The sequence below is a fragment of the Amphibalanus amphitrite genome, unplaced genomic scaffold (genome assembly GCF_019059575.1).
Source record: "Amphibalanus amphitrite isolate SeventyFive unplaced genomic scaffold, NRLGWU_Aamphi_draft 000414F_arrow, whole genome shotgun sequence".
Classification (NCBI taxonomy): Eukaryota; Metazoa; Arthropoda; class Thecostraca; order Balanomorpha; family Balanidae; genus Amphibalanus; species Amphibalanus amphitrite.
The window spans coordinates 21,082-46,791 of NW_024881908.1; the positions used below are offsets into that span (position 1 = coordinate 21,082).

At 49.0% G+C, this 25,710-nt stretch overlaps 1 protein-coding gene across 1 annotated transcript in view; it reads right to left on the reverse strand.

The window, feature by feature from the left end:
• Positions 1 to 23,592, reverse strand: part of LOC122390887 (gamma-aminobutyric acid type B receptor subunit 2-like) — a 43,217-nt gene extending 19,625 nt beyond the window's left edge. The window contains exons 1-7 of the mRNA XM_043384316.1: positions 23,229 to 23,592; positions 19,659 to 19,802; positions 18,709 to 18,879; positions 17,999 to 18,103; positions 14,210 to 14,275; positions 5,515 to 5,703; positions 31 to 261 (exon numbers count right to left, since the gene is read on the reverse strand). Coding sequence (XP_043240251.1) covers positions 31 to 261; positions 5,515 to 5,703; positions 14,210 to 14,275; positions 17,999 to 18,103; positions 18,709 to 18,879; positions 19,659 to 19,802; positions 23,229 to 23,519 — 1,197 coding nt within the window. The 5' untranslated portion in view covers positions 23,520 to 23,592. The remainder of the gene's footprint in view (positions 1 to 30; positions 262 to 5,514; positions 5,704 to 14,209; positions 14,276 to 17,998; positions 18,104 to 18,708; positions 18,880 to 19,658; positions 19,803 to 23,228) is intronic.
• Positions 23,593 to 25,710: the final 2,118 nt, after the last annotated feature.

The window sequence follows — 25,710 nt, forward strand, 5'->3', positions numbered from 1 at the left end:
ATAGGGCCTTGGACCTCCCCTTATACTCACCGAGACGCCGGTGAAGTTGAGTCGCTGCGTGGCGCTGAACAGGTCGGCAGCCGTGCCGGCGTGGCTGTAGTCGAAGCGATAGAGAGCGCGCCGCTCCCCGCGGGCCCTCCACCGCCGCTGGGTGGCCCGCAGAGCCAGCGCAACGCTCCAGAGCGCGTCGTAGGCCAGGGAGGCGGTACGGGTGATGGGTACACCACGCAGCTGCAGCGCGCGACGGAACGCCGCCGAACTCTGCAACACACATACGGGGTGGTTAGGACAGGGAAGGACAGCTACACTGCAGCTAGCAGTGGGCACTGGACGCTCTTCTAAGTGTAGAGGTTGTACAACCTAGAAGTGCTCTTACCGATACATGAACTGCCTTGAAAGACATTTCTGGTTTGAAGCAGCAAGATAGGTCAGCATGACTTTGTGATTTTATTTTGATTTTATTTTTAAGGCGACACTTTAACCCTATTAGTGGCAGGGGGGCGTTGTTTTTATCCACCCCTCAGGTTTTTCGGGAATATCTCCGAAACCGCTGAAGCTACGATGCTGAAATTTTCTGACTTTTCCTTAAACTAAATTGGGCACATTCCCTGAAAATTTCAAGTTCATAACTTTACCAGGGGCGGCTCCAGAGCACTGGGAATTGGGGGGTCCTATTCGTGAAGCGAGTCATTTGGGCGAAGATCACGATGCTGCACCAGTTTTACGAGCAGTGAATGAAAGGTATCATGTGATAACATATACAAAGTTATTGTGCATCCTCTTTTGACACGTTTTTGCTATAATAGGCGGATCCAGGCGTCCAAAAAGGGGGGTTATTTTTTACCTCCCAACATAGGTGCCCTGACACCGCCTATGCATGACCAATACAATTTTAGTCGTTCCCTCATAAGAAAATTGTAACATAACAAGACCATTGCCACCCTTTTTAGAAACAGTACTAACAAAAACCTTATTTACTATACTTTTTGTGTACCCCCAATCTCAATGATCTGTATCCGCCTATGATTTTTGAAAATGCATATTTTTAGGATCCATGTGAATTCCTGGTTCATTCTCTATCGATCGGCAAAAGTTGCGTTAAGATTGGTTCAGAAACCTGGCCGTGATAAACAGTCTAAAATGTATCTGCAATTTGCCCGTTTTTACCCCCCTCTACCCCCCTATTTACATTTTTTAATTTTATTTTTTTTGAAATGTAGATCTCGTTGAGCGAAATCGAATGCCATTTGAATTTTGAAAATCAGCCCGTTAGATCTCGAGATATCAAGGGGGGTCGTAAACAGCCCCCCTGCCACTAATAGGGGTAGCCAGGAGCCTGCCACTAATAGGGTTAAGGTAAAATAAACTTAGGTACCTACCAGTATCGTCCTAGCAACTCAAAATTAACTAAGAACCTAGAAGACATAAAATGGCGGCGGCGCAACCATCTTGCTTCATTTTAAAGACCGCAATGATAAACGATGCAGGGCATATCCAATCTAACTTAACAAGGTCGTACGCATATCATTTGCCTGTTAATTACACGCCTCGCCACAACTACCGTCCGGCTCATTTCCGGTTGTGCCGTATCGGAAATAGTCTCCGCAAAAATGACAGCGACACCATCGATCCCGCCGGCTGACACCCTCCGGCAGGGGTCGGTCCGGCCGGCTGCACTGAGCGCCGGTAAACGCTCCAGTGACGTCATCACAGACACAGCAGTCCGTGTCAGCAGCCGCCGAGATAAACGACCCCGGTGACCGCCGGCGGGCCGACGAGCCTGGCAACCGATGGCCGCCGCGACCGGCCTCCCCCGGCCGGATTATGCGCCGGTCATTGGTCAGTGTCGACTCCCAGAGGTCCGCTAAGTATGGGCAGCGTATGGAGTGGTGCTCGCAGAGCGGGACACAACCTGCACTGAATACATGACCCAGAGAATTACCTATAGGTATTAGGGTAAAATGTGATGAATAAATGCAAGACCGGATGTTGAAGCTCTATGATATGATATCAGCATCAGAAAAAGGTACTTACCTACGATCATAAATTTTGAGTCCTACCTATAGGAAAGCATGTCATTTTTTCGCTAAGTACTTTTGGCGAATAGTGCCTCATAAGTATGGAAATTGATTTTCAGAAATGTATTTGCTTCGAAAAAATATAAATATCTGAGAAACAGTCGCAACTAGCAATGGAAGCCACGACACAAAACGTCCTTCGGTCCCCATACTGTTTTAGATCCTAGTCCCTAGATGGCAGCACGATCAGCCACCAGCATGCTGTGCCGCAATGCTTGGCTGCCGTCTGAGCTTCTCGGACGGGCGATGGCGGCCTGGCGCCTCATTGTGCCACGACCCGAGTGACCCGAGTTTGTCTTCGAGCCACTGGGTTTGTCTCCATGACAGTCGAGCACACAATGTCGATGACTCGACTGTCGGCGCCTTTCGGTGGGTGGCATGTTGGCCATGAAATAACACCGACAAGAGCCGATGGGTCCGACCGGCGGCAGTTGACGGCACAGCGGATATGAGACACCCTAAGCTAGCAGCGACAGGACAGCCGTGTCTCTCTCAGCTACAGTGGTAAACACAACGAAACCAAAGCAAAACCAAGGCATGAGATCAGGAGAAAATTATGTGAAATTTTGTGACATTAAAATGCTGAACTGTAACATTCACTTCACGTCTACATGTTCCAAAGGGCGAAATCCAAGCCTGTTGAAATAATGCCTTTTAGTACACAGATCCATCGTGCATAATGCGGTACGTTTTCTGTTAAAGGGACCCTCCCACCTTAACATTAGATTTGAGTTGAGATAGCCAAAATGGGGTCCCTGGCTCACAATTACCGGTTTCGGTACTCACAACATCGAGAAATGCCTTAAATCGGAAATATTGAATTTCAAAATTGCAGCATTTTGATTCAGAGGGGCTAATGCTTAGGAATACCACTCTGAATGTGTGACGTCAGCGCAGATATCTAACGATTTTTAAATGTTTGACTAAAACGTTTTGTAGCACGCGGTGGTATATGCTATTTGCGCGCAACATCTGCCGCAAACGCCGCACTTCTAAAATAGAAGTCGCTAGAAACAGCGGAGATCCCAAAAAAGTAAACAAAAGTAAAAGTCAAATATCTTGAAAACCGGTGAATATTTTTCGGTGAAATTTGGTAGATATTCGTTTTCGCTCTTTCTGAACCGAGCGACATCACTTTCATGCCAATTCATAAACTTTTTTGAAGGTGGGAGGGTCCCTTTAAACAATTCTAGCAAACGAACGATACATATGTGTATAATACGGCTCAAATGAGACCAAAAAAGCATCTAACCATGCTAGACCGCGTCTTTTGTTCGGCGAAGCATTTGAAGTTGTTGATATGCGTTGCTGTGAGTCAGGAGTCTAGACACTAGCAAAACAATTTTCACGACAGAAATCCTGGAACGTTCAGTTAAATATGAAGGCGTATATTCGTGGGATCAAAGTTAGCGCGTGACAGTTTTTGTATCCTAGATGTTCCGCATCCTATCGAAATATTGTACGGCTACCATGTAAAGCAGCAGAATCCGGAACATATGAATGGAAAAAGGTTCCCTGCAGGTATCGGATGAAGTTGCCGTTCGGCATGTTCAGGGAAAAGCCTCGTCGTTCCCCGCGCTACCTCCCCGACTACCGATCAGGGTCCCGGCGGACCGGCGAGACACCCGAACCGGGTGTAACGCCACACCGCGACTGACACCCAATCTGATCACCCGGGCACCTCATCTCTCCGAGGCCGCGGCCCAACAGCCTGGCGCGGCGTCCCGTAGTCCTGGCACCATCCCAGCAGATGCTCCGACAGCGGCGATACGATACCGGGTCCAGATATCTAGCGCGATTCTATTGGTGCCGAATTGTCGGTATACTGGTAAAGGATTATATAATTTATGCTAGTAAACTCAGGCAGCCAATCAATGACTCATTTAGCTATCTGATGACAGGTTGGCTGACTGACTTATGTACAGCTTAGATGACTAAATGACTGGCTTAAGTAGTCCCGCTAACTGAGTAACTAAATGAGTGACTAGCTGTTCGTCTGACTGACTCATGCAGGTTCCCGAACTGCAGGAATTGAATGTGTTTCCATTCGTCAGACTCGCATCAACGCCTTTAGACTGTCCATTGGGTGAGAGGGACATTCGTCTTCATGTTATCGCCATCCACTGGACAGGATGTGCGTCGTCTCGGCACCAACGGTTCGTCACACCACCCCGTGCTGCAGTCTCCGGTAACGATCGGGCATTTTTACGGTTTTTGCAGATCTTCCTGCTCTTTCGTGCTCCATTCATATCTGAGTCGTGTCTGTATCGTCAAATCTCGATTTCTAATTTGTGACCCGGCAGTGTCAGTGGAAATTCGCTGATTGGTCATAAAATTAGCACTATCAGTCTGCGACAAGTATTTTACAACAGTTGGTTTCCTGATCTAATCAAGCCACCAAGCCACAAGACACAATAACAGAATCTTGCTAATTAATTTCATCTCCCTAAACTGCAAGGCTTACTTAATTACCCAAATATATGTTGTCAGCATTCTGCTGAGCCAGGACTCCGTCTCCTAGCTGCTCACGGGTCGCCGACTCGCTGTTCTCTGCCAGCCTCTTTCCACATCTATAGGCCTTTGCTGCATGCACTCCCCCTGAGTGTGGAGGTACTGACCGGCCCGCAGACGCTACCGACCTCTCCCTCTCCTCCCGGGTATACTCCATGGACACGGAGTCGTCAGCTGGAGCTGGCGGGCCGTGTCAGAGTGCGTATGGATGTGGGAGCGCCGGCGACTCGCCGACCTCCCATCCCTGACCGGAGATCACAATACCTGCCGGCCCGGCGCCAGCTGCTCTATCTTCCCGCCATCTGGCCGACGCCGCTGGCTGCATTGTCGGCGCCACTTCCGACTCCCCTCGCCGACCCCCTCTCCCCTTCCCACTCTGCCGTGCCACCCCCAGTCATCGGTCTCGGCAGTGAGAAGGTGGCTGTTCTGCGTCTCTCTCTCTCTCTCTCTCTCTCTCTCTCTCTCTCTCTCTCTCTCTCTCTCTCTCTCTCTCTCTCTCTCTCTCTCTCTCTCTCTCTCTCTCTCTCTCTCTCTCTCTCTCTCTCTCTCTCTCTCTCTCTCTCTCTCTCTCTCGCTCGCTCGCTCGCTCTCTCTCTCCCTCTCTGTCTCCCTCTCTCTCTCTCTCGCTTCTCTCCCTCTTTCTATTCTCTTTTTCTGCCTTTCGTTTACTTTTTCACTTTTTCTTTATTAATTTTTCACTCATTTTTTATTTGTTCTGTCGTCCTCCATGCTTTCTTTATTCCTGTTTCTTTCCATTCCACTCTAATTATTTTCCCTTTTCTCCTCTTCCTATCTTCGTCATCCTTCAAGCCTTTACTCTCTTTAACCCATTCTCTCCCTCCCTTCCTCTTTCTCACTAGTCCCGACCCGAGGCTCGAGTCTGGCTCCCTCTAGTTTCCTCTCGCTCTCGCCCCCGCTTCCTTACTAGTCCAGAAGCGGGCCGGGCTCCCGGCCGGGTCTCGCTGAAGCTGTCCACCAGCAGCAGGTGGGCTGCGGCAGCTCTCATCTCAGCAGCTCGACAGCCGTCCGGCGGCTGCCGCAGCCACCAGCGTTCCGAGATGCTGCCGTACAGCAGCCAGACGTAGTCGGCGCCGAACATCCCCAGACGGTACGCCTGAGGAGGGAGGGATAGGCACAGAATCGGGGTGAGAGTGCACAGAGACACCTCAGACACCTAACCAAATGGCCAGCGGCAGACAAGAAACGGGCCTGAGACAAAATCAGACCATTCTGACACGGAAGCAGAATCTGACAAGTAGCCAAATGTTTGAATCAGTCTTAGTAAAGACATAACAAAGACTTGTGACTGAAACACAGCCCGAACGGCGAGCAGGAACCAGAGAGATGACCACAGCTGGCGTAATAATAATGACACGGAATGTCGGAACCAAAGTCACCAGTCGTTGTCAGAGCAAACAGACAACAGAATCAATATCAGAGTCAAACAGCCGACGCGGAACCAGATACAGCGTCAGGGTAGAGACAGATGATTATTGGCTCCTGTCAGACTGTGTGCGACGGCATCCATTATGAAATAAATAAATAAGCAAAGAAACAAAGAAAGACGAATTGATATTGCTTTTGATTATTTATGTTCGGTCTTCCCTAAAAGCACATGCACGCACACCATTCAGCCTATACCAACACAAATTGATGTGTTCGCAAATCTTTCAGCATGATGAAACGTGCTTTTGAAAGGAAACACTATGCCAGTAGGTATCTACCTATGGCTGGTCCAATTTGAAATGAGTATGCCATACGCATAGGTACTCATTTCAAATTTTATGTGAAAAATGAAAAAGAGCTCGAATGAGATGATAGTAGGTGACATGATATAGCATCTTAACCCTATTCCTGGCGGGGGGGGGGCCTCAGGAGCCCCCCCCCCTGAGGTTTTTTGGTTATTTCTCCCAAACGCGTTGAGCTAGGAAGCTCAAATTTTCTGACTTTTCCTTAAAGGCTTCTACGCAACATGTCTGAAAATTTTGAGTTGATCTGACCTCAGGTCAGGTCACCAGAGGCGGTTTGGTGACCCTACCTCAGAAAAGTTTGCAATCACGCCAGAGCTAGAGTTTTTGACCGATCAATTTCTTCTCTTCAGGCTTTAGTTAGGGTACCAGTATGTGCAATTTGTATATCTCGGAATTTTGATATCGGTGACCTAAGGTCAGGTCAGTTTCGCGACCTCCCCATTATAAGTCAATGGGGGAAAAATCAACTCCCTGTTTTTACCACTAAAACGGGTCGGAATGGCCCCATATACCATACATGACTTTATATACGATCAACCTTCACTACCTTGAGGTCTGTTTTGCTTTGGGCAGCTGTGAGGTCATGTGACGTCATCAAAGGTCACCAAAGGTTTTTGGCCAATAACTCCGTACAGGAACAAGATACAGACGCGTGGATGGTCTCATTGTGTTCAGCTCGTCAAGACGCATCGAATGATATGCATGATGACCTCGAGGTCACGTGACCTGAGGTCAACCTTTGACCTTGACCTTTCGAGGTCAACATATATATCATTCGATGCGGATTGACGAGAGGATCACGATGATGCCCTTAGTTTGTTCCTATCTTGACTAATTCGAAAGTTAGTCGAGAAAAACTCTCTCCATATCTAGCGCCGCCATTTTGACTTTTTCGACCCCTGTGACGTCATCTTTGACCTGACCTGAAAATGACCTTAGTGAAAATTGTAGACCTTGTCCATGCGTATCCGATGCCGTTTACCGCTTGTCGCTAACTTGCTTTGTTCTCGAGATCTCAGGGGGGGGGCCGAATCGGCCCCCCCCCCCCCCGCCAGTTTCTTGTCCCGGCGGAGCCCGCCAGGAATAGGGTTAAAACATATCAAATGACAACCGTTGAAAACAAGCATTGAACAATTGAATTTGTGAGCATGATCAGAAAATGTTCTCATATAACTGATACGCTCTTATACGAGCATAATCTGAAATCTTGGAAACTCTGAATAGACAGCCAGCCTCGTCCGAATCTGTTTGTTGGACCTCTGGCAATCTGCTAAGTGACATGGTAAGCCAATTCACTTAGTCGTAACGGCTTAGTTCGCTTTGTCCGTCACCAACTCGGACACGCTATCCCGTCATAAACATGAATTATACCTTCATCCAGTTCTCACGCAGAAATATTGACAAATCAAATTACAAACCACAGGCCGGCGCAAGCACCAGGCAACTATCCAACATCAGCACCCGGATTCATTAGAACGAATGTTTCTTTTCCAGTTCAGCAAGAAGTTCGAATCGATCGTACCTATGTTGCAGCGTCCATTCACAGAGTGCGTTGTTCAATGTTCAATGTTCAATGTGGCCTGAGTCACGGCTGGCAAAAAGGTGACGGATGACCGGCAGTTTCATTAGGTGGTGTCGCGGTTTTTGCTCACGCGCGTGCCAGCATTCATCTTTCTGATGACTGCGTGGTCCCGCACGATAGAAGGCTAGATTGAACTCGGAGCGAGCCAATGGATTTAGTTCAGTCCCCTGTTTCCGTCTCTAACTGCACCTGCCCTCGATGGAAAGAGGAAGAGTACTTCAAAGCGACGATATACCATGGTAAGGAGATGGACAGGGAGATGAATGGCCGTTTCCTTTCAGTGCAAGATCAGTTAACAGATATCGAATTCTCCAAAACGAAAAGTTTATCACTTGGAATATCACCTTCCCTTCCCTCTTGAAGCCGGTGGCAATCTCGACTGTCAGTCGTCCCCTCCCCTTCCTACCTCTGTCTAGTCAGGGGCGTTGCCCCTCTGTTGCCCCCTCCCCCCCCCCCCGGCAGCTCAGGTGGCCGTCATCGGACCGGCGGCGGACGGACGATATTGGCGCTGTCTGCGCCGAATTGGCCGCCGCCGACGGCGCCGACCGGTAGCCAATCGGGCCCAATGGCACCGGCCGCTCGCAACTTCCTGACGAGCCGGCCAGGGGCGGGGAGGGGTCGCCGTGGAGAGGGGGGGGGGACGTGCACGGAACGGGTATCGTCTGTGGTGTGTGCGATGTGTGGCCTAAGGAGTGATCTCGGATGTCGATGGCTCAACATTTCTTACAAATAGCATTAGGTAAAGCCAGAAATCAAAATGGCGACAGATGGCGAATATTTTGCCTATAAATCATTGCACTGCTGCCAACAAATAAGAGCGTCATAATATGTCAACACATTTCTTGTTTCCAGCTTTCTCACGGCGAGAAAGCTTTCTCTATTCTTACCTTGAAGAACCGTCAAAAGTTTAAAACTGAACTCGTGAGCAAAACATTCAACTTCTTATTATGAGCCCATCCATCATCATGCCTGCATCATCATTCATCACGTGAATTCAAAGCTGCAGTAAACGGCTGCGAAGTTCTCTAATTTACTGAAAGTCCCAGTGTGTTGACGTCAACTTACGGCGTATCTCTGTTCGCAGGCTGCCGTTGTTCCAAGTTCTGTTTATGGTCCTGCGACAGATTCGTGTCACAAGAGCCGCCGAGGCTTGGCATAGGTCGGAGGGGTCAGCCAGTGAGTGCTGTCTCAAGCCCTTGTTACACTGCCGAATTTTGGTACACGAATGTGCAAGAATATGCAAGTCATCATATGTCGCGGACCGATTCGGGATCTTTCTTCCACGGTCTTGGTATTTCGCAGACCAGTCGGTGTCCACCGCGCGACTTTTAGGGTTCGTCACGACCGCCACGAATATTTCATGAAAAATGAAAATTTCGTGGCCGTTCGCCGAACTTATAATAAACGAACATGGTCGCCAAACAGTCGCCGAGTCGCCGCCGACATGTCACTGCGTGCGCCGACTTGTTGCCAAGCTATCGGCGACTATTCGCAACAGATTCGCCATTCATTCGCGATGATCGCCGAATCATGGATCAGCTTCGACCCGCGCACGATTAGGGGGGCCCCCCACCCGTTTTCTGCAAATCGGGCTCTGTCGGCGAACTGTTCGCCGATTTCCTACACGACGTGACTCGGCGACAGGGTCGTGGCCAAAATTCGGCAGTGTAACACGGCCTTCAGACTCGTCGGTCAGTTGCGGGTTACGAGCCGTCGCGAAACGAAGGCGACGAAAGAAAACGCTGAACCGGCACCGCCACAGAGGATAGGGACTGCACTGTGACTGCTGATTCAGTGGAGTGCTGCGTATCGCCATCACGGGTCGTGTTTCCCGATGTGTCTGACGTTGGTCTCCAGCATGTCATGCATGAAAGGAAGGGTGCATGCCAGCACAATTTGAATCATTTACCGATGAGACTGTAAGTGATCTTCACCACTTCTTGCCGCGGAAGACGCCTATATAGACCTCAAGATCCTGATAGGGCTGCGATGCTGATTTTTGGCACCCTTTCACCTTTCCACATATTCACTAGTGCCGTGTAAGCCACTCCACCCCTTCCGCTGCGTCAACAAATTTGACACCGAATGCAGCTTAGACGTTTCAAAGAGTTTGTATGTCATCATCCGTCCGTTTTCCGCTATTCTCCTGAGACCAAAGAGACCCCTTTGTGTGTGGCTATTTTCACCGCGACGAGACCCACCCACGATCGATACGTGTTTGCCCATTGAAGACAAAGTGTTGTTGGTGGCCGGCGGGTTTCCCGTCGCGTTCGCCGACATTTCGGGCGCACAAAGTCCCGATACCGTGAAATCGGAAACAGCCAGTGCCGGCGGCGCCTTGTTAGCCGGCCGGCGGCTGGTATTTTTCCGGCGTCCGCGCCCGTTCCGCTCCGCAGTGGAGGCTGATTAGCCCACTGGGGCTCCCCTGTGGCATAAGAAAGCCGCTGCGACCATCAGACTACCCCAGGTGAATCAGAGAGGGACCAACAGTGGGCGCTGGACAGGTAAGCTCTGCAGTCTGCACACTACTGTCCCAGCGCTATTCATTAGGGCTGATCTTTTTTTCAGATCCCCTTTATTCAAATGATTTTCATTTCATTCACTTAAGTTGAACTGAAAAGGAATGACAGTTCTAAAAAAAAAAAAACGTTGAATCATATACTTTGGAATTGATGCCATTTCACATTTACCTACCAATCATTACCAACCAATCATTAGCGATTAGGGAGCTTTTGCCATTTCCTATAACTGTGTTATAATCGGTATTACGTGGCATAGACCTTTGTTTTCCTGTACAGAGGTAAATTGCATGTGGATATTTACTTCTATATAATAGGCAGTGGCGCAGCCAGAACTCTGGCGACGGGGGTGAGAGACGTTCGCGATGGGCCCCCCAGCAAAGTGGGGCCCCCTCAACCTAATGGGGCCCCTTACAAACAACGAAAGTTCAGATCATTGTCCTGATCATTACCAGCCAAATCGGGGAAAAGGACAAATATCTCTTGATCTGAAGAAGCACGTAAAAAACAACAGCATATTTACAGAAACACGACCATTCTGACCATATTTGACGGACAGCGTGCAATTGATGGCCAGCGGCCACTCAAATGGTCGGGCTAGGTCAAAAAGCTTTTAAAAAAGCTCAACATCAGTTTTTCGACTATTACTTTTGATATAGGAGACGAGGTAGAGTAATGAAATTGTCTTGAAGGTGTTAAATCATACATACGGATGAGTTGATGACCAGCATGAACTTCTCAAGTAGGTAAGGGCATGACCTTGATCTGCGGTCACATTTTGAAGTTGTACTTTTTATGTGAAATTATAGGTGTTAAAGGAAATAATTCACTTTTAACATGGGATTTTGAACTGGAATAGCAGTTTCGTAGCTTGAGCTGAGACTAGCACAAATCAGGAGCTTTTACGGCTCAACGATCACCCTAGACGAAGATATTCCATTTCTCGTTCCGAAAAGAGTGCCTTGCAGAGGAATGTGTGCCTTGCACAGTAATGCAGCCACGTCATCGTCAGCCAATCAGCATGCTGCTTACAGCTAATGCAGCATGCGTAGGTTTGAACTGCGCAATATGATTGGTCAACGCGTAATAAGCTTCCGCGTCAAACATTATTTTACATAGAATATAGTTCGTCCTATATTAAAATATAGAAAATAATTGTTTTTACAAAAAGGTTTTATTTTATTTTCTGATCATTTTGAGCATAAAAAATCGTAAATCCATAGCAAAATACTAATTTCAGGAAAGTGAACTGTTTCCTTTTTAACATTCGATGCATGTTAACGAGAGAATGATGGCAAAGTAAATGTCTCATAATTTTTCTCACCAAAGTTCTTGCAAAAGTTTTTAGCAAAACTATTTTGGTAAAATGCGACTATTTAGATGGTTTTGCCCTCTGCTCTGTAGCCAAACCATTGACATGAGGCATTGAGGTCAAATCTTAAAAGCGACAGCCGACAGCGTTTTGAAAGGCCTATCGAATGAGTTGTTCCGCGAAGCTCTAGCTCTTTGGTTCACGAGTTATTACGGTTATTTGTGAAAATATAAAAACTAGAATTTTTTCGTCGTAATCTTGTCTTTGTGTTTATCACAATTTTATCATAATTTCATCTTCGATGACCTCAGCGATGATCTAATCGAAAAATGACCTCTACGATTCTGAAGCATCCTACAGCTATCTGTTGCTTTTCTCGTCTTTCTTGCTTTCTTAAATTATGATCGGGTCGACGGGTTTGGCCGATACGCCCCCCCCCCCCGCCCATGGCTGATTGCACGCGTTAGAGAGCTATCGAACCCACTTGCAGCGCGCTATAGCTTTATACGTCCTTGAGTGTCGAAATAAGCGAAACTTTTCCTTCGATGAACATGATGACGTGGGCTTTGGTCTGAACTGCAACATGACTGAAGTAATTTCTCCATGATTTTCGACGCTCTTTAGAAAGCCGCCTACCGCCGCACTTGTCGCTACGTGACCGCTAGTCAGTCGCTACCGCCGCACTTGTCGCTAGTCAGGTTAGAAGGGAATATTCAAACACCCCTCAGGGGCGTAAAACTGGAAGGCCTGGGGCCCTGCTCTGCGGGGCGCGGTCGAGCTAGGCTAGAGCCAGCTCGGGATGTTTACAAGCCCACGTAAAGCCCTCAAGAATCTGCATAGAGCACAGGCCTTCCAAGACTTCGGGGGGGGGGGGGGGGTTAGCTATCAACAATCGACATGGTCTTTTGAGACCTGCGTGGTGGCTATCAGAGGTCGGTGGGCCCCTCAAAAGCCGGTGCAGGAGCCTCAGGTGTCAGTTTGGAGCCATCATGGACCGGTGTGGAGTCCTGATGAATACCTAGGCGTGAAACCTCTAGACGTCAGGGTGGGGCCGGGCGGTGAGGCAGGCGAATGAAGAGAAGAGGAATTTTCAGATGTCGGCTTGGCATCTTAAGGGCCCTGCATGGCCTTCTCAGAGGCTGACATATCGTACTGCGGGACCTCCATGAGCCTCAAAAACCTCTATGGGCCCCCTCACGCTTGGGGTAGGCTTCTTGAAGCATAAAATCTCTGAGTCTTGAGATGGGCCCATTAGACATGAACTGGGCCATCAATATACATGTGGTGAGTTGACCTTTATCAAACATGATATCGGCTCAATCAGGATTGGGATAGGCCCTCTCAGACCCAGACCAGGCACGGAGTACGGACCCTCCCACACATAGGATGATCATTTCATTCCTGGGATGAGTCTTCTCAGGCCTGAACTGGGCCCTCTCAGACCTGAAATGGGCCCCTATCAGGCCTGAAGTGGACCCTCTCAGGCCTCAAATAGGTCCTCTAGGGCCTGAAATGGGCCCTCTCAGGCCTGACATTAGCCCTCTCAGACCTGAAATGGGCCCCTCTCAGGCCTCAAATAGGACCTCAAGGGCCTGAAATGGGCCCTCTCAGGCCTGACATTAGCCCTCTCAGATCTGAAATGGGCCCTCTCAGACCTGAAATGGGCCCCTCAGCCCGGAAATGGTCCCTATCATGTCCAAAAAAGGGCCCCTCATACCGTAACTGGGCCATCTCAGGTCTGAAATGGTGCCTCTTATGCCTGAAATGGGCCCCTCTCAGGCCTCAACGGGCCCTCTCTGGCCTCAAACGGGCCCTCTCTGGCCTCAAACAGGCCCTCAAGGGCATGAAATGGGCCCTCTCAAGCTTGAAATGGGCCCCTCAGGCCTGAAATGGCCCCTCTCAGGCCTGAAATGGGCCCTATCAGGCCTCAAACATGCCCTCTAGGGCCTGAAAGGGACCCCTTCAGGCCTGAAATGGGCCCTCACAGGCATCAAATGGGCCCTCTCAAGCCTGAAATGGGCCCCTCTCAAGCCTCAAACAGCTCCTCTAGGGCCTGAAATGGGCCCTCCCAAGTCTCAACTGGGTCCCTTCAGGCCTGAAATGGGCCCTCACAGACCTGAAATGGGCCCTCTCAGGCCTGAAATGGCCCTCTCATGCCATGGAACGGGCCCTCCTAGGCCTTGGATGCACCCCCTTAAATCATAAAATGGGACTATAAATCCTAAAGGGGGGCTATCAGGCCTGAAAACTGTTTTTCAGTCCTATGACGGACCTTGACATTAGTGATAAAAAATTGTCAGGCTGCATAACGTTACAGTTCGAATCGACGGTGGGCCCCTAGGATAAGAGACGGGGGTGAGATCTCACCCCTTTCACCCCCATGGCTGCGCCACTGATAATAGGTTGTGGCATGCTTGATTTCCTTAATAAGATATCAATAAGACAAAAACACATACCTCGCAAAATATTTTGCCCGTCATCGCTGTGGAAAAGCTGCCAATGATGATCCGAACGTCTCGATCCTGAAACAAAGGCAGAGGCATCGTTTTGGTATTGACTGGTATTGCAAGCTTTGAAATAACTCCCATTCAAAAGCGGGTGGCGACAGAGGGTGACGAGAATAATTTTTGTGGGAGAAACGATCCGGTGATCGTTCGAAAACAGCTATAAAAGCTCGAAAGACATCTCAATCAATGAAAGAAATAAAATATGCATAGTTTGTAATGTATACAGTTGTAGACTGTGGTTAATATCGCTCGTAGTTAATGGTTTATGTGTGTATGTCACATGTGAATGTCACAGACGATCTTCCAGACGTTTAGTGCAGGAAGATCAACTGAAATATCCACAATGTTCATCCATCGGAAATGCATACGATTTAGCCAGCGCACACATAAGTGCAGCTATTTGGAACCAAGTGATGCCCTCGGGCCCACTCCAGCTAACTTTCGATCATCGGTAGGCATTTGTGAACGCTGATGAGACGTTTTCGTCGAGCTGACTCAATCATCGGTTTTCTTTCAGCCACTCACGCAGCGTTGTGGGGCCGATTTTCGCTGCGTAGGCATGCTGCCGAGTCCAGCGGGACGCGTCCAAAGTAGACGGAGCTCTACAGCCGCTGACAGCGGATGTACGCGACGCTTAGCAAATATGGGACCAGGCAAAACGGCGACAATGTATCAATCTACACTCTACAGCTAGATGTCACACCAGTACATGCTTTAAGTGGATCCATTCCGGCGCGATGGCTCAATATCTGTTGGTAAGTCTGGGCCTTTTTATCTCTTTGTTTTATAACAATTGTTATTTAGCTTCTCATTTGTTACAAAAGAAGCATAAGTTTGTTAGTTGTATTGCTATAATTGGCATATTGTTCGATCCATTCATTGTGCATATTGAATTATCTTAATTCAGTTTATCCCATTTTTTTACTGCTCATGAACAAAGCCGTTCAAACTAAATAGATCTGCTGGACGCATAAACCATTTTTGGAGTCAACCAGGCTCCGGTCCTCTTTTAGTTATCCTTTTTTGCAACGTCACTTTTGCGAGGGCCACTGTATGGGTACATGTGCCGACAAACTCAGTACCATAGCTGCTTGTTGACTTGGCTAACTCAGTACCATAGCTGCTTGTTGACTTGGCTTGGAGGCACTGCGTCCATCGGAATACTAACCAGCAACCAGCCCCGGGTGGTGACGGGGTAGGGGCATCTGGCAGGGAGGAGATTTGTTAGCAGTTGTTAGTGTCAGTGGTGATAGCAGGGAGATGAAAGTGAGTTGTTCGTGATTTGGAAGAAGCAATCATGGTTAAGTGTGAAATGCGGCAGGCGGTGGGCCCACCAGCCACCTTCCGCGCGGTGGGGGGGGGGCACTTTTTGCCCCCTCCCCCGTATCTCCGAAACTACTGGACGGATCCGGAAAATTCAAACGGCGTTCGATAGCCCTATCAAATTTGTCGAAGGAAACCAAATTTCATTGACCTTGGGGTCACCGATGACGTCACAGGTCAGGTCAAAGGTAAAATGTTTCACCGTTCACGGGGCTTCTAGGGAAAGCGCTTTAACACCGAGTAAAACGCATTTTGTCGAAAATCAGCGATAAGGCGTCAGTTGTCTAGTACATATGTTGCTATTAGAGGTCACTGGTCATACCAGGTCAGGTCACAGGTCAGGTCACCAAAGGTCACCAAGGGTCACCACATGAGCCCAACTTTACTAGGGTTATGCGATGTATATTTTATGGCCAGTTTTTCATTTCCAACTCAATGGTGTTGGTTATAAGACCATCAGGTACGGTTTAGGTCACTTTCTGGTGGAGGTCAGGTCAAGGTCAGGTCAAAAAAGGTCAAATTTCAAAGTTGATATTTTGGCATAAAATGGGTATCGATTCGATGCAGCTCGTCACGGAGAGTCTAATGGTGGTCTTTGTTTTGCGCTACGAGGTCTAGAATTGCTAAAAATTGAGTTTGAAAATTTGACGTCATCAATTTTGAAGTTTTTTTCGCTATAACTTGGCCAAAAAAAGAGGTATCGATCTCAAATTTGGTATGTAGATAGAAGACGGTAGGGGCTATCACATATATTCCGGTTTTTTTTCGAAATTCAAAAAACTTTTAGGATTTTTTGGCTATTATATTCAAAAAATCTATTTTTTTATTTTGGGGGCAAAATCCAAAAAATTCGAAAAACCGAAATAGCAGTTTTGTAGCCCTATTAATTCCACACCTCTTATGTCTGAAACATTTTTCTGTATCTCTATAGCTGTAGGCCTGACAGCTCTTCCCGCGAAACCTTTTTTTGGGTCGAAAATGGCAAAAATGACGTCACTCTGACGTCATTGGCGGCCAACCTATCATAGCCTTTGGAAAATTTTTGGTCACCATGTGCGCTAGCTGCTCCCGGGAGGGTACTGGAAGTTTGGTGACGATCGGCGCAGCGGTTCTCGAGATATATCGAAAAAAAAAACTAAAGGGGGGGGGCAAAAAAAATGCCCCCCCACCGCCTGGAAGGTTAAGTAAATGCGTTATCATAACATTTTAAAATGAAATGTTGACTGATATTTCAACCGATGACTTACTGACAGATGATTGATGAAAATCTCAATGACTGACGAAAATTTTAGCGCGTGGTCTTCTTGGCAATAATTCAGTCAGATGGAAAGCGGAAGGAAGAGTAAGAGAGAGATAGGGTGAAGTGAGAGAGAGCAAGGAAGAGAGGGAGGAAGATAGACGGAGGGACAGAGGGACTGAGGAAGATAGAGGAAGAGAAATAGGAGGGAAAGAGAGAGAGAGAGAGAGAGAGAGAGAGAGAGAGAGAGAGAGAGAGAGAGAGAGAGAGAGAGAGAGAGAGAGAGAGAGAGTAGCTGAGGAAAAATTCTGCAGAGACCTCCCGCAGTTGGATACGAGAGCTGCAGACTCAGCGTGTTTCCGCAACCGAGCGATCGTGGAGTGGCACAGGAGACGGAAAGAGCGGTGACGAGAGGGAAAACGAGAGAGACAGAGGAGAGCGGGAGTGCCGGAGAAAGAGTGCCGCCATTGAAAACAAATATCGGAGAAAGATCAAGGTCGCGGCATTCGTTATAAGCTTATATCAACAGTACGGGTCGCGGCAGACGGAATAGCAGCTGGTGCCAGCAGAGAGTAAACGGTATTTGGTTCATCTTCCGGCAGCCGAGGAAGCCATGGCCCTGCAGGGAAAGGACAGACCCTCAGAGTCCGGCATACCCTCTTATGCTGCGGTAGCTATGTAGGTGGCGAGCGATATTTCTCCAGGTAGGCTCTTCGCTCGACCCCGTCGTCCAACCAGTTCCCGTGCCGTGCCTCGGGGGTCGCGCCGGTCGACCCTCGTTTCATATTCAACGGTCTCCGTCGAGAGTAGGCAATCTAAATTAAAGCATTAACGATCGACAGATAGCCCACGGGGACGAGGCGAAAGAGAAAGAGCTTCTCACGATATTTCAGTGAGATTCGGCCTCTTCATTGGCTTGGCTCCTTTAGGCTTCAATTGCAGGATATTTGAGAATCATCAATGCATATATTGCATGCCCATAGATACACGATAAATGCCTTGTGTCTTGTAAATGTCTTCAACAGCCATAAATTCGTGAAAAAAGGACGCCATTTGAATCCAAACACGTTCGTCAATTAGGTATAACAGCCAGGCCTAGCTAACCCAGGTCAGGTCAGGTCGGTCAGCTGAGGTCAGGCCACGCCAGGTCAGGTCAGGTCAGGTCAGGTCAATGTTACCTTTAGCGAGTTCAGCTGCTCCCGGTAGTCGTTGGCGTCCAGTGTGACCGTGGCCAGCAGCGTGACGTTGTTCGCCTCCAGCTCCGTTACCAGCTCGTTCATCGCCTGTTGATACAGATACGATAAGAATGTGTTAAAGAATGCCGTAATGGGATATAACTTATTATCGCTCAGCATGATATGATAACAATGTTACCGCCAGAGATTCCTCGCTCAACTTTGTATTGCAACGTCCATTCATCAAGCTGCACACAAATGTTAACGTCTCCTGACTGCCCGCTGACGTCACAGGTGGTCGGATACTACTCTCTGTTGGAGCCGGTATGTACAAATACGACTGAGCCCCAAAGTGAAGAGTTGCGCACGTTAGGGTTCTCGCAAGCGTGTGTACGTTGAGGTTCTTACTGCTATATTTCTCACAAGTGTGTGCACGTTGAGATCCTCACAGCCAGGGTTCTCACAAGTGTGTGTACGTTGAGATCCTCACAGCCAGGATTCTCACAAGTGTGTGTACGTTGAGATCCTCACAGCCAGGGTTCTCACCAGTGTGTGAACGTTGAGATCCTCACAGCCAGGGTTTTCACCAGTGTGTGAACGTTGAGATCCTCACAGCCAGGGTTCTCACCAGTGTGTGCAAGTTGAGGTTCTCACTGCTCCTATAGCTCTCACCAGTGTGTGCACGTTGAGATCCTCACAGCCAGGGTTCTCACCAGTGTGTGCACGTTGAGGTTCTCGCTGACGGTCGCCACGGCGTCCCAGCGGTGGTGCGCAACAAACGCCAGCCGCGCCAGGTTGTGCGCCGACTCGGGCGGCGAGGTACGGAAGAACAGCGGAAATGTCGTGCGGTCGCTGAGGACGGGCGAGAACGACCCAAACGACATCTACCGGAGACAAAAACAATCAGAAACGTGAGGTGAGGTTGATGACAATAACGTATTATATTGAGCAAAGTATGCGAAATTAGATTTATATTATGTTAAACGGTCATTGTTTTCCTAAATTAACTACATCATACGTTGTGAGCCGACACAACATTTATTACGGTCATAATTGAAACTCATTGAGATAAGTAGACATAATCATTGAACACGCGAAAATGAGTGAGGGTAAGGGCATGCAATTATGAGATATTGCCTGTTTACGTGATACAGGGCCATCGAATGGCCGAGTGAAATAATAACCGACGGTCACGAATTGAGAAATAATGCAAACTGGCATAATGCGGTTAGTGCTCGTGGGTCCAAACCACTTTTTACGATAACCCAATCCGTAGCGTGTATGTTTTTCGCCCACTGGTTAATCATTTGGTTTGGTTCAGCACTGTGCGCCTCGGGTTTTATTCTGTTACACTCGCCTGTACCATGGTTCAGCAGGGCACGATCTGTGCCAGGTGTTCTGTTCTGTTCGGACCTGTTGTGGTATGTAGTCCATTTGGCTCACCGGCAGTATGTTCCACTAGTGACTAGAGCACGACCATCGGTGCCCTGTCATATCCTGTTCTGTTCTGTTCTGTTTTGTTCTGTTATGTCCTATCCTGACCTGTTCTGTTCCGGTTCATTTTACAGATAGTATGTTCCAGAAGGGGGCGACCTGTGCCATGTGCTCGGTGACCTGTCCTGTCCTGTTCTATTCTGACTTGTTATGTGTCTGTTCATCTCACCTGCAGTATGTTCCAGTAGGGGACAATCTGCGCCAGGTGCTCGGTCACCTCCGAGCAGCCGGTGCCGATCAGTGCTATCGTTCGGCTCGACTTCCGCGTGTATAGAGCGTGGAAGAAGGCGTCCACCCCAACTCCGGCGCTGCACTGCGGCGCAACACATATCCCTGCGGTCAGGATCACGGAAGGGCGGCAGACTACCGACGGTGAATGTCATTTTCTTGAACAACACAGAACGAGAGCATAATACATCTAGCCCGCGCCCCGTAGGGGGGGGGGCCGAAACGGCCCCCCCTGTCCTTTTCGGTCGATATCTCCTAAACCGCTTCAGATATCGCCACCAAACTTTCAGGACCCCTCCGGGCATCAATTTTACACATTGTGACCAAAATTTTCCAGAGGCTATGATAGGTTGGCCACAAATGACGTCAGAATGACGTCATGTTCTGTCATTTTCGACCGAAAAAAGACCTTCGCGAGAAGACCTGTCAGGCCTACAGCTTTGAAGATACAGAAAAGTGATCAAGACATAAAAGGTGTAGAATTGACAGGGCTACAAAACTGCTATCTCGGATTTTTGAAATTTTTGAGTTTTGAACCCCAAAAATCAAAAAAACATTTTTTTGGATATACTAGCCAAAAAATCCAAAAAGTTTTTTGAGTTTCAAAAAAACCGGAATATATGTGATAGTACCTACCGTCTTCTATCTACATACCGAATTTCAGATCGATACCTCGTTTTTTGGCCAAGTTATAGCGAAAAAACTGTTCAAAATTGATGACGTCAAATTTTCAAACTCAATTTTTGGCAGTTCTAGACCTCGTAGAGCAAAACAAAGACCACCATTAGACTCCCCGTGACGAGCTGCATCGAATCGATACCCATTTTATGCAAAAATATCAACTTTGAAATTTGACCTTATTTGACCTGACCTTGACCTGACCTTCACCAAAACGTGACCTAGGCTGGCCCCAAAGGCTGCCTAGCCCACATAATCGCATTTGTCATGTAAAATGGACCATAAAACATGTATCACACGACACTTTCATATTGTGACCCCGGTGACCTGACCTCGCTGTGACCTGACCTGGTATCAGTGACCTCAGATAGCAAAGTATGTGTTTGACGAACAATGTACCATCGATGGTTTTCAATAAATTACCAATTAACTCGATTTCACAACACATTTCTTGAAATGCCTGTTGTAACGAAATTCGTTCCTACCCCGTCCTCCACCTCCCTCTGTACCTACTTACTGCCCAGCCCCCTCGCCCACTTACAATACCCTTATATGGTCCTCACTCCTCACCTGCGACGCCTGTCCTCGCCCGCTTCTGATTGGTGCTATGATATGACGTACATCTATATGTATGACGTGTGTGTATGACGTTTGAATATAGCGGCCGACGCCGAACGCCGAGCAGTAGCTGTGAAAGGTTCATTCGAAAGCCAACCGCCGTAGCGGCCTGACGTATCGTTATTCAAAGTCTCGGCCGACTGTTTATTACTTTTGGATTCTGTCGTCAAATTTGCAATACAAACTTGAAGAAAAGAAAAACCGTGTTGGTTATACGGCTGAAACAAGAGGTCCCCAAACAGACTATCACAGAAGAAGAAATTGTTTATTTACTTTTTACATTTGTTACACCTGTGAACGGTGAAAATCTGACCTTTGACCTGACCTGTGACGTCATCGGTTTGACCTAGGTCAATGAAATTTGGTCACAAGGTAGTTCCCGGGTGGGGCTATCGAACGCCGTTTGAATTTTGAAAATCGGCCGGTAACTTTCCGAGATCTTAGGGGGGGGCCGAAACGGCCCCCCCCCCCCCCCCTACGGGTGGTAGGGTCCGCCGGTAGCCCTACGGGGCGCGGGCTAGGACATCTCTCAGATAGATAGACACATTCAGTCTGCAGTACCGGACGGAGCATCTTATTCGCGTGACATTCATGTCGCTGTCGATTGGCTACCAGCTATCACAGCTCAACCACAATTACCTACTTTGGGTCTATGTGGGGCAGGTGGCGAGGTCTCTCTGCAGACTCTGTATCTTATCCGGTACCTATCGGAGGGACTCGCGTCTCTCTGTGCCACTGACATCCTCGAGTTTCCATCTGGCTACCGGCATTCTCGAATATCTAGCGGCACCCCTAAACGCTTTCAAACCGTGTTTTTTATCATCCTTTCCTTTTCTCTGAACCATCTCCTCCTCTTGTATTCCCAGCAGGAAACGCCAACCCCGTCTCCCCGCAGGGATTGCCCCGACCCGCGACGACCCCGACCCGTCTCCCCCGCCGCGACGGCCCCGACCCGTCTCCCCCTGCCGCGACGACCCCGACCCATCTCCCCCGCCGCGACGGCCCCGCCCGGCCAGCGGGCGGTGTGAGTGGGGACACGGCCGTGGCCGACGGCCGCCGCTGTCACCAGCCGCCTCCCATTAGCTGCTGTATTCCAGCTAATCACCTCCATTTCCTGTGGATCGCGGCGGCCACGGCGGCCGGGGCGGCGGTGGGCGGAGGGACAGGCAGCGGTAGAGATGGGAGGTGGTGGGCGGCGCGGCGGTGGGCGGAGGGACAGGCAGCGGTAGAGATGGGAGGTGGTGGGCGGCGCGGCGGTGGGCGGAGGCCAGTGGGCGGTGGGCGGCGGGTGGAGGGCCAGAGCGGTGGGCCAGTGCAGCGGTGGGCGGCGGCGGTAGAGATGTGAGGCGGGAGGAAACGGGCGAGTAGTGACACTTTGCCGTGGTTGGTGGTCGCGAGCGTTGAGCGACGGGCATTGATATAGATGTTTCTAGAATAATGTCATTGTAACCCATCATAACACATCATTACGCACCGTCATTACAAACTGTCATTCAAACACACAAAAGATCATCGTTAGTTGCCTTCGCCTTCACGATAGTGTTACATGGGCAAGCTGACAACCAATGCAGGTTGCGCTGTTCCTCAATCAGTCATAGCCACTAATGTCTGAGATCCAAACTCTGACCGGCAATTACCCGAATGTAACACCAAAGTCTGTGGTAGCCAGTGCCACTACATAAATGTCAGGAGTCACAGCGGCACAGAAGTTAGATTGATTGAGAGATTAGCTCGGCGTGGCATCCCCGGGGTTCCGCTTCAAAGGTCGCGGTCCACTCTCCTTCCCCGCCCCCTACACACTGATTTGTCTCGGACTCGTTCCAGACCCGGAGTGAGGTATTTGCGGATTTCTAGGAATTCGCCTTTGACCTAGCAATGGCGCTGATTATGTGGGACTAACCGGAAACCGGAGATTAATCAGTCTATTGATCACCTGTAAAAACCGACTGGTGGTAGCATGTTGGTGGTCTGTGCGAATAGCACTTCTGTGTTCTGGTAAATGTTCAGCACCCGAGTGTGATGAACTATAGCTGCCGCAGCTGTACCGGGTAACCTCCTGGGGACACAACCCGTACGTTATTGATGACCTGCCAGAAAATGCCTGCGTGTGCTGGTGAGTTATGGGGACATTACTGGAGACCCGTGAGCTGCTCGTGACCACTGCATGGAGAATAGATATACCCGTGAGTTGTTGGTGACCCGCTACGAACAATACCTGGGTGTTGTTGGTGATGAGCCGCAGCCGATAGCCGGGCACCAGTCGCCGCCGGTTGACATGCTGCACCGCCAGCTGCACGGCCGCCAGGTCCGAGTGACCCTCATGAGGCGCCCGGCCGCACGCCCGCCGGCACCGGGCCGCGTCCATGTCGAACAGACCAAGCACAGTGAGTTGCCGCCTGCCGCGGCCCGCACCAGCAGCACAGTCCGACCTCAGCACCACCACCACCAGCACCAGCACCAGGACCAGCGGCGGCAGCGTCAGACGGCCCCCGAGCGGCAGACGCATACCGGACCGACCCACATGCCCCGCGGCCGCCGCCCAGTGGTGACGTCACGCCCCGGCCGCCGATGACGTCACGTCCTCATCACTGAAAACACACAGAAAAGGGAGCGTTATAGAGAGGGATTAGACGCGTGTATTACTGACAGTGACTGCCCGGAGCAAGGAGCCTGGACCGGAAGTTTATCTTACTCCTACAATGGTGGATGATAATGGTTTTATATTGTAAGGCAAGCTTGCGTATACTGGTCGCAAGCTTTCAGGCAGGGCTGCGGAGTCGGAGCCGGAGTCGGAGTCGGAGTCGGTCGGAGTCGACAGTTGTGACCGGAGTCGGAGTCGGAGTCGGAGTCGATTTTAGAAACCCGAGCCGGAATCGGAGTCACCGAAAATCACGATTCTGTGTGCACTCGAGATAGTTGGAGATCGTTCTCGGCGCCAGAATAGCAGTTTTCATTTTTCCCCATTGACTTATACCTAATGTTAAGGTCACGAAAATGAACTGACCTCATATGAACTTTAGGAAAAATCCGAGAAATAAAAGTTGTGAGACTCGTAATGTATACTAGATCCTGCAAGTTTCATTTCTCTGTGAAAGCTCCTTTGGCAGTGAGGGCGTTGCGAATATGTGACATCTGGAGACCGTGCAGAGGTTCACTTCTGACGTCATAGGTCAGTGACCTGACCTAACCCGAAAATGCGGTTGGTGTCAAAAGATCCGGGTTGAATCAAAGGTCAGGTATGTTAAGTTTCAGCTCTCTATCGCCAGCGTGTTCGGAGCTATCGCAAAAAAAAACTATGGGGGCGGCACCTGCCCCCCACCCCCTCGGCCGGCGAGGGTTAACAACAATTTGGCGTAATGGTATGGACCTGAAACTCAACCAAACAAATCCAAATATGTACATACATATAGATATCAAATCGCATAAATGGCATACGTGTAGTCTGGTCGCTATAAACTCGGTGCTGTGAAGAGCCTGCACCCTCAGTATTAAGCTCGTGCATCCATGCGACAGCGGCTTTCTGCCTACTTCGACCAACCGCATATTCGTTCACCCTCCAACGGAGTTAGCTCTCAGGTCAATATTCAATCAGGTCACCGCCTCCTCCCGGTTCAACGCCCAAAATCAATGACGTCACATTCACCAATAAACGATCGATGATGTCGCAATGAAGCTCACTGAATACCGAAGCTAAGAAGAACTAAACATAGTACGAAAGTCGTACAGTTGATCATTCGGTATGTGGGTGACAGCCCCCAGATGTCTGTCAAAGGCCACGTCAGATCGATAGGACGTCATATCGTGATCAGAGCTCAGGATGATTAGACCCTGGTCTAGCGGTAATTAGGTTTCTAAGACCTCTGTTCTCCATCAGGCGGGGAAGAAACTGCCTAGTCTTAGGTCTTAGGACTAGCCAGGTCTTGGACCAACACCGTCTTAGTGTCAAAGCGACGATGGGCGAGAGAAAATCATTATGGACGTCTCCCAAAATTTTTAATAGGATAACACTCCGACCGTGGAGTCTATCAAAGGCCAAAGTGTGATAGCCCGGCGAAGTCTGACGCAATCTGACAAATACAGTTCTACCTGAGTCCTGATATGTACTTGACATGTGCTACAGCGGAAATAGGAAAAAAAACTTACTTTAACTTGGAAACTGGATCACAAATATTAGCGTTATTCCAGATAAGTGATTGTTTATGTGGTCACAAGTCGCGTATCAGCATTGGTGGTACAAAAAAAATGGGTAATACGACCAAAAGCGTCTTATTATTATTATCATTATTATTGATGTTTCTAGACGGGATCACGTTTGGCTGAGATGAACACACATTTAATAAAATAATTATCCGACAGCTGCATAATGAATAATAAGCAGTACAGTAAGCTATAGATGAAAGCGAAATGTGCATTTTATTTTGACAGCGACAGTCGAAAGTTTATGCAAAATTGGTTAGTTCTTTTAACCCTCGCCGGGCGAGGAGGACGGACCCCCCCATAGGTTTTTTTTTCGCGATAGCTCCGAACAAGCTGCCGATAAAGAGCTGAAACTTAGCATACCTAACCTTTGATTCACGCCGGATCTTCCGACGTCAACCGCATTTTCGGGTCAGGTCAGGTCACTGACCTATGACGTCATAAGTGAACCTCTGCACGGTTTTCTGATGTCGCAACTTTGCAACGCCCTCACTGCCAGA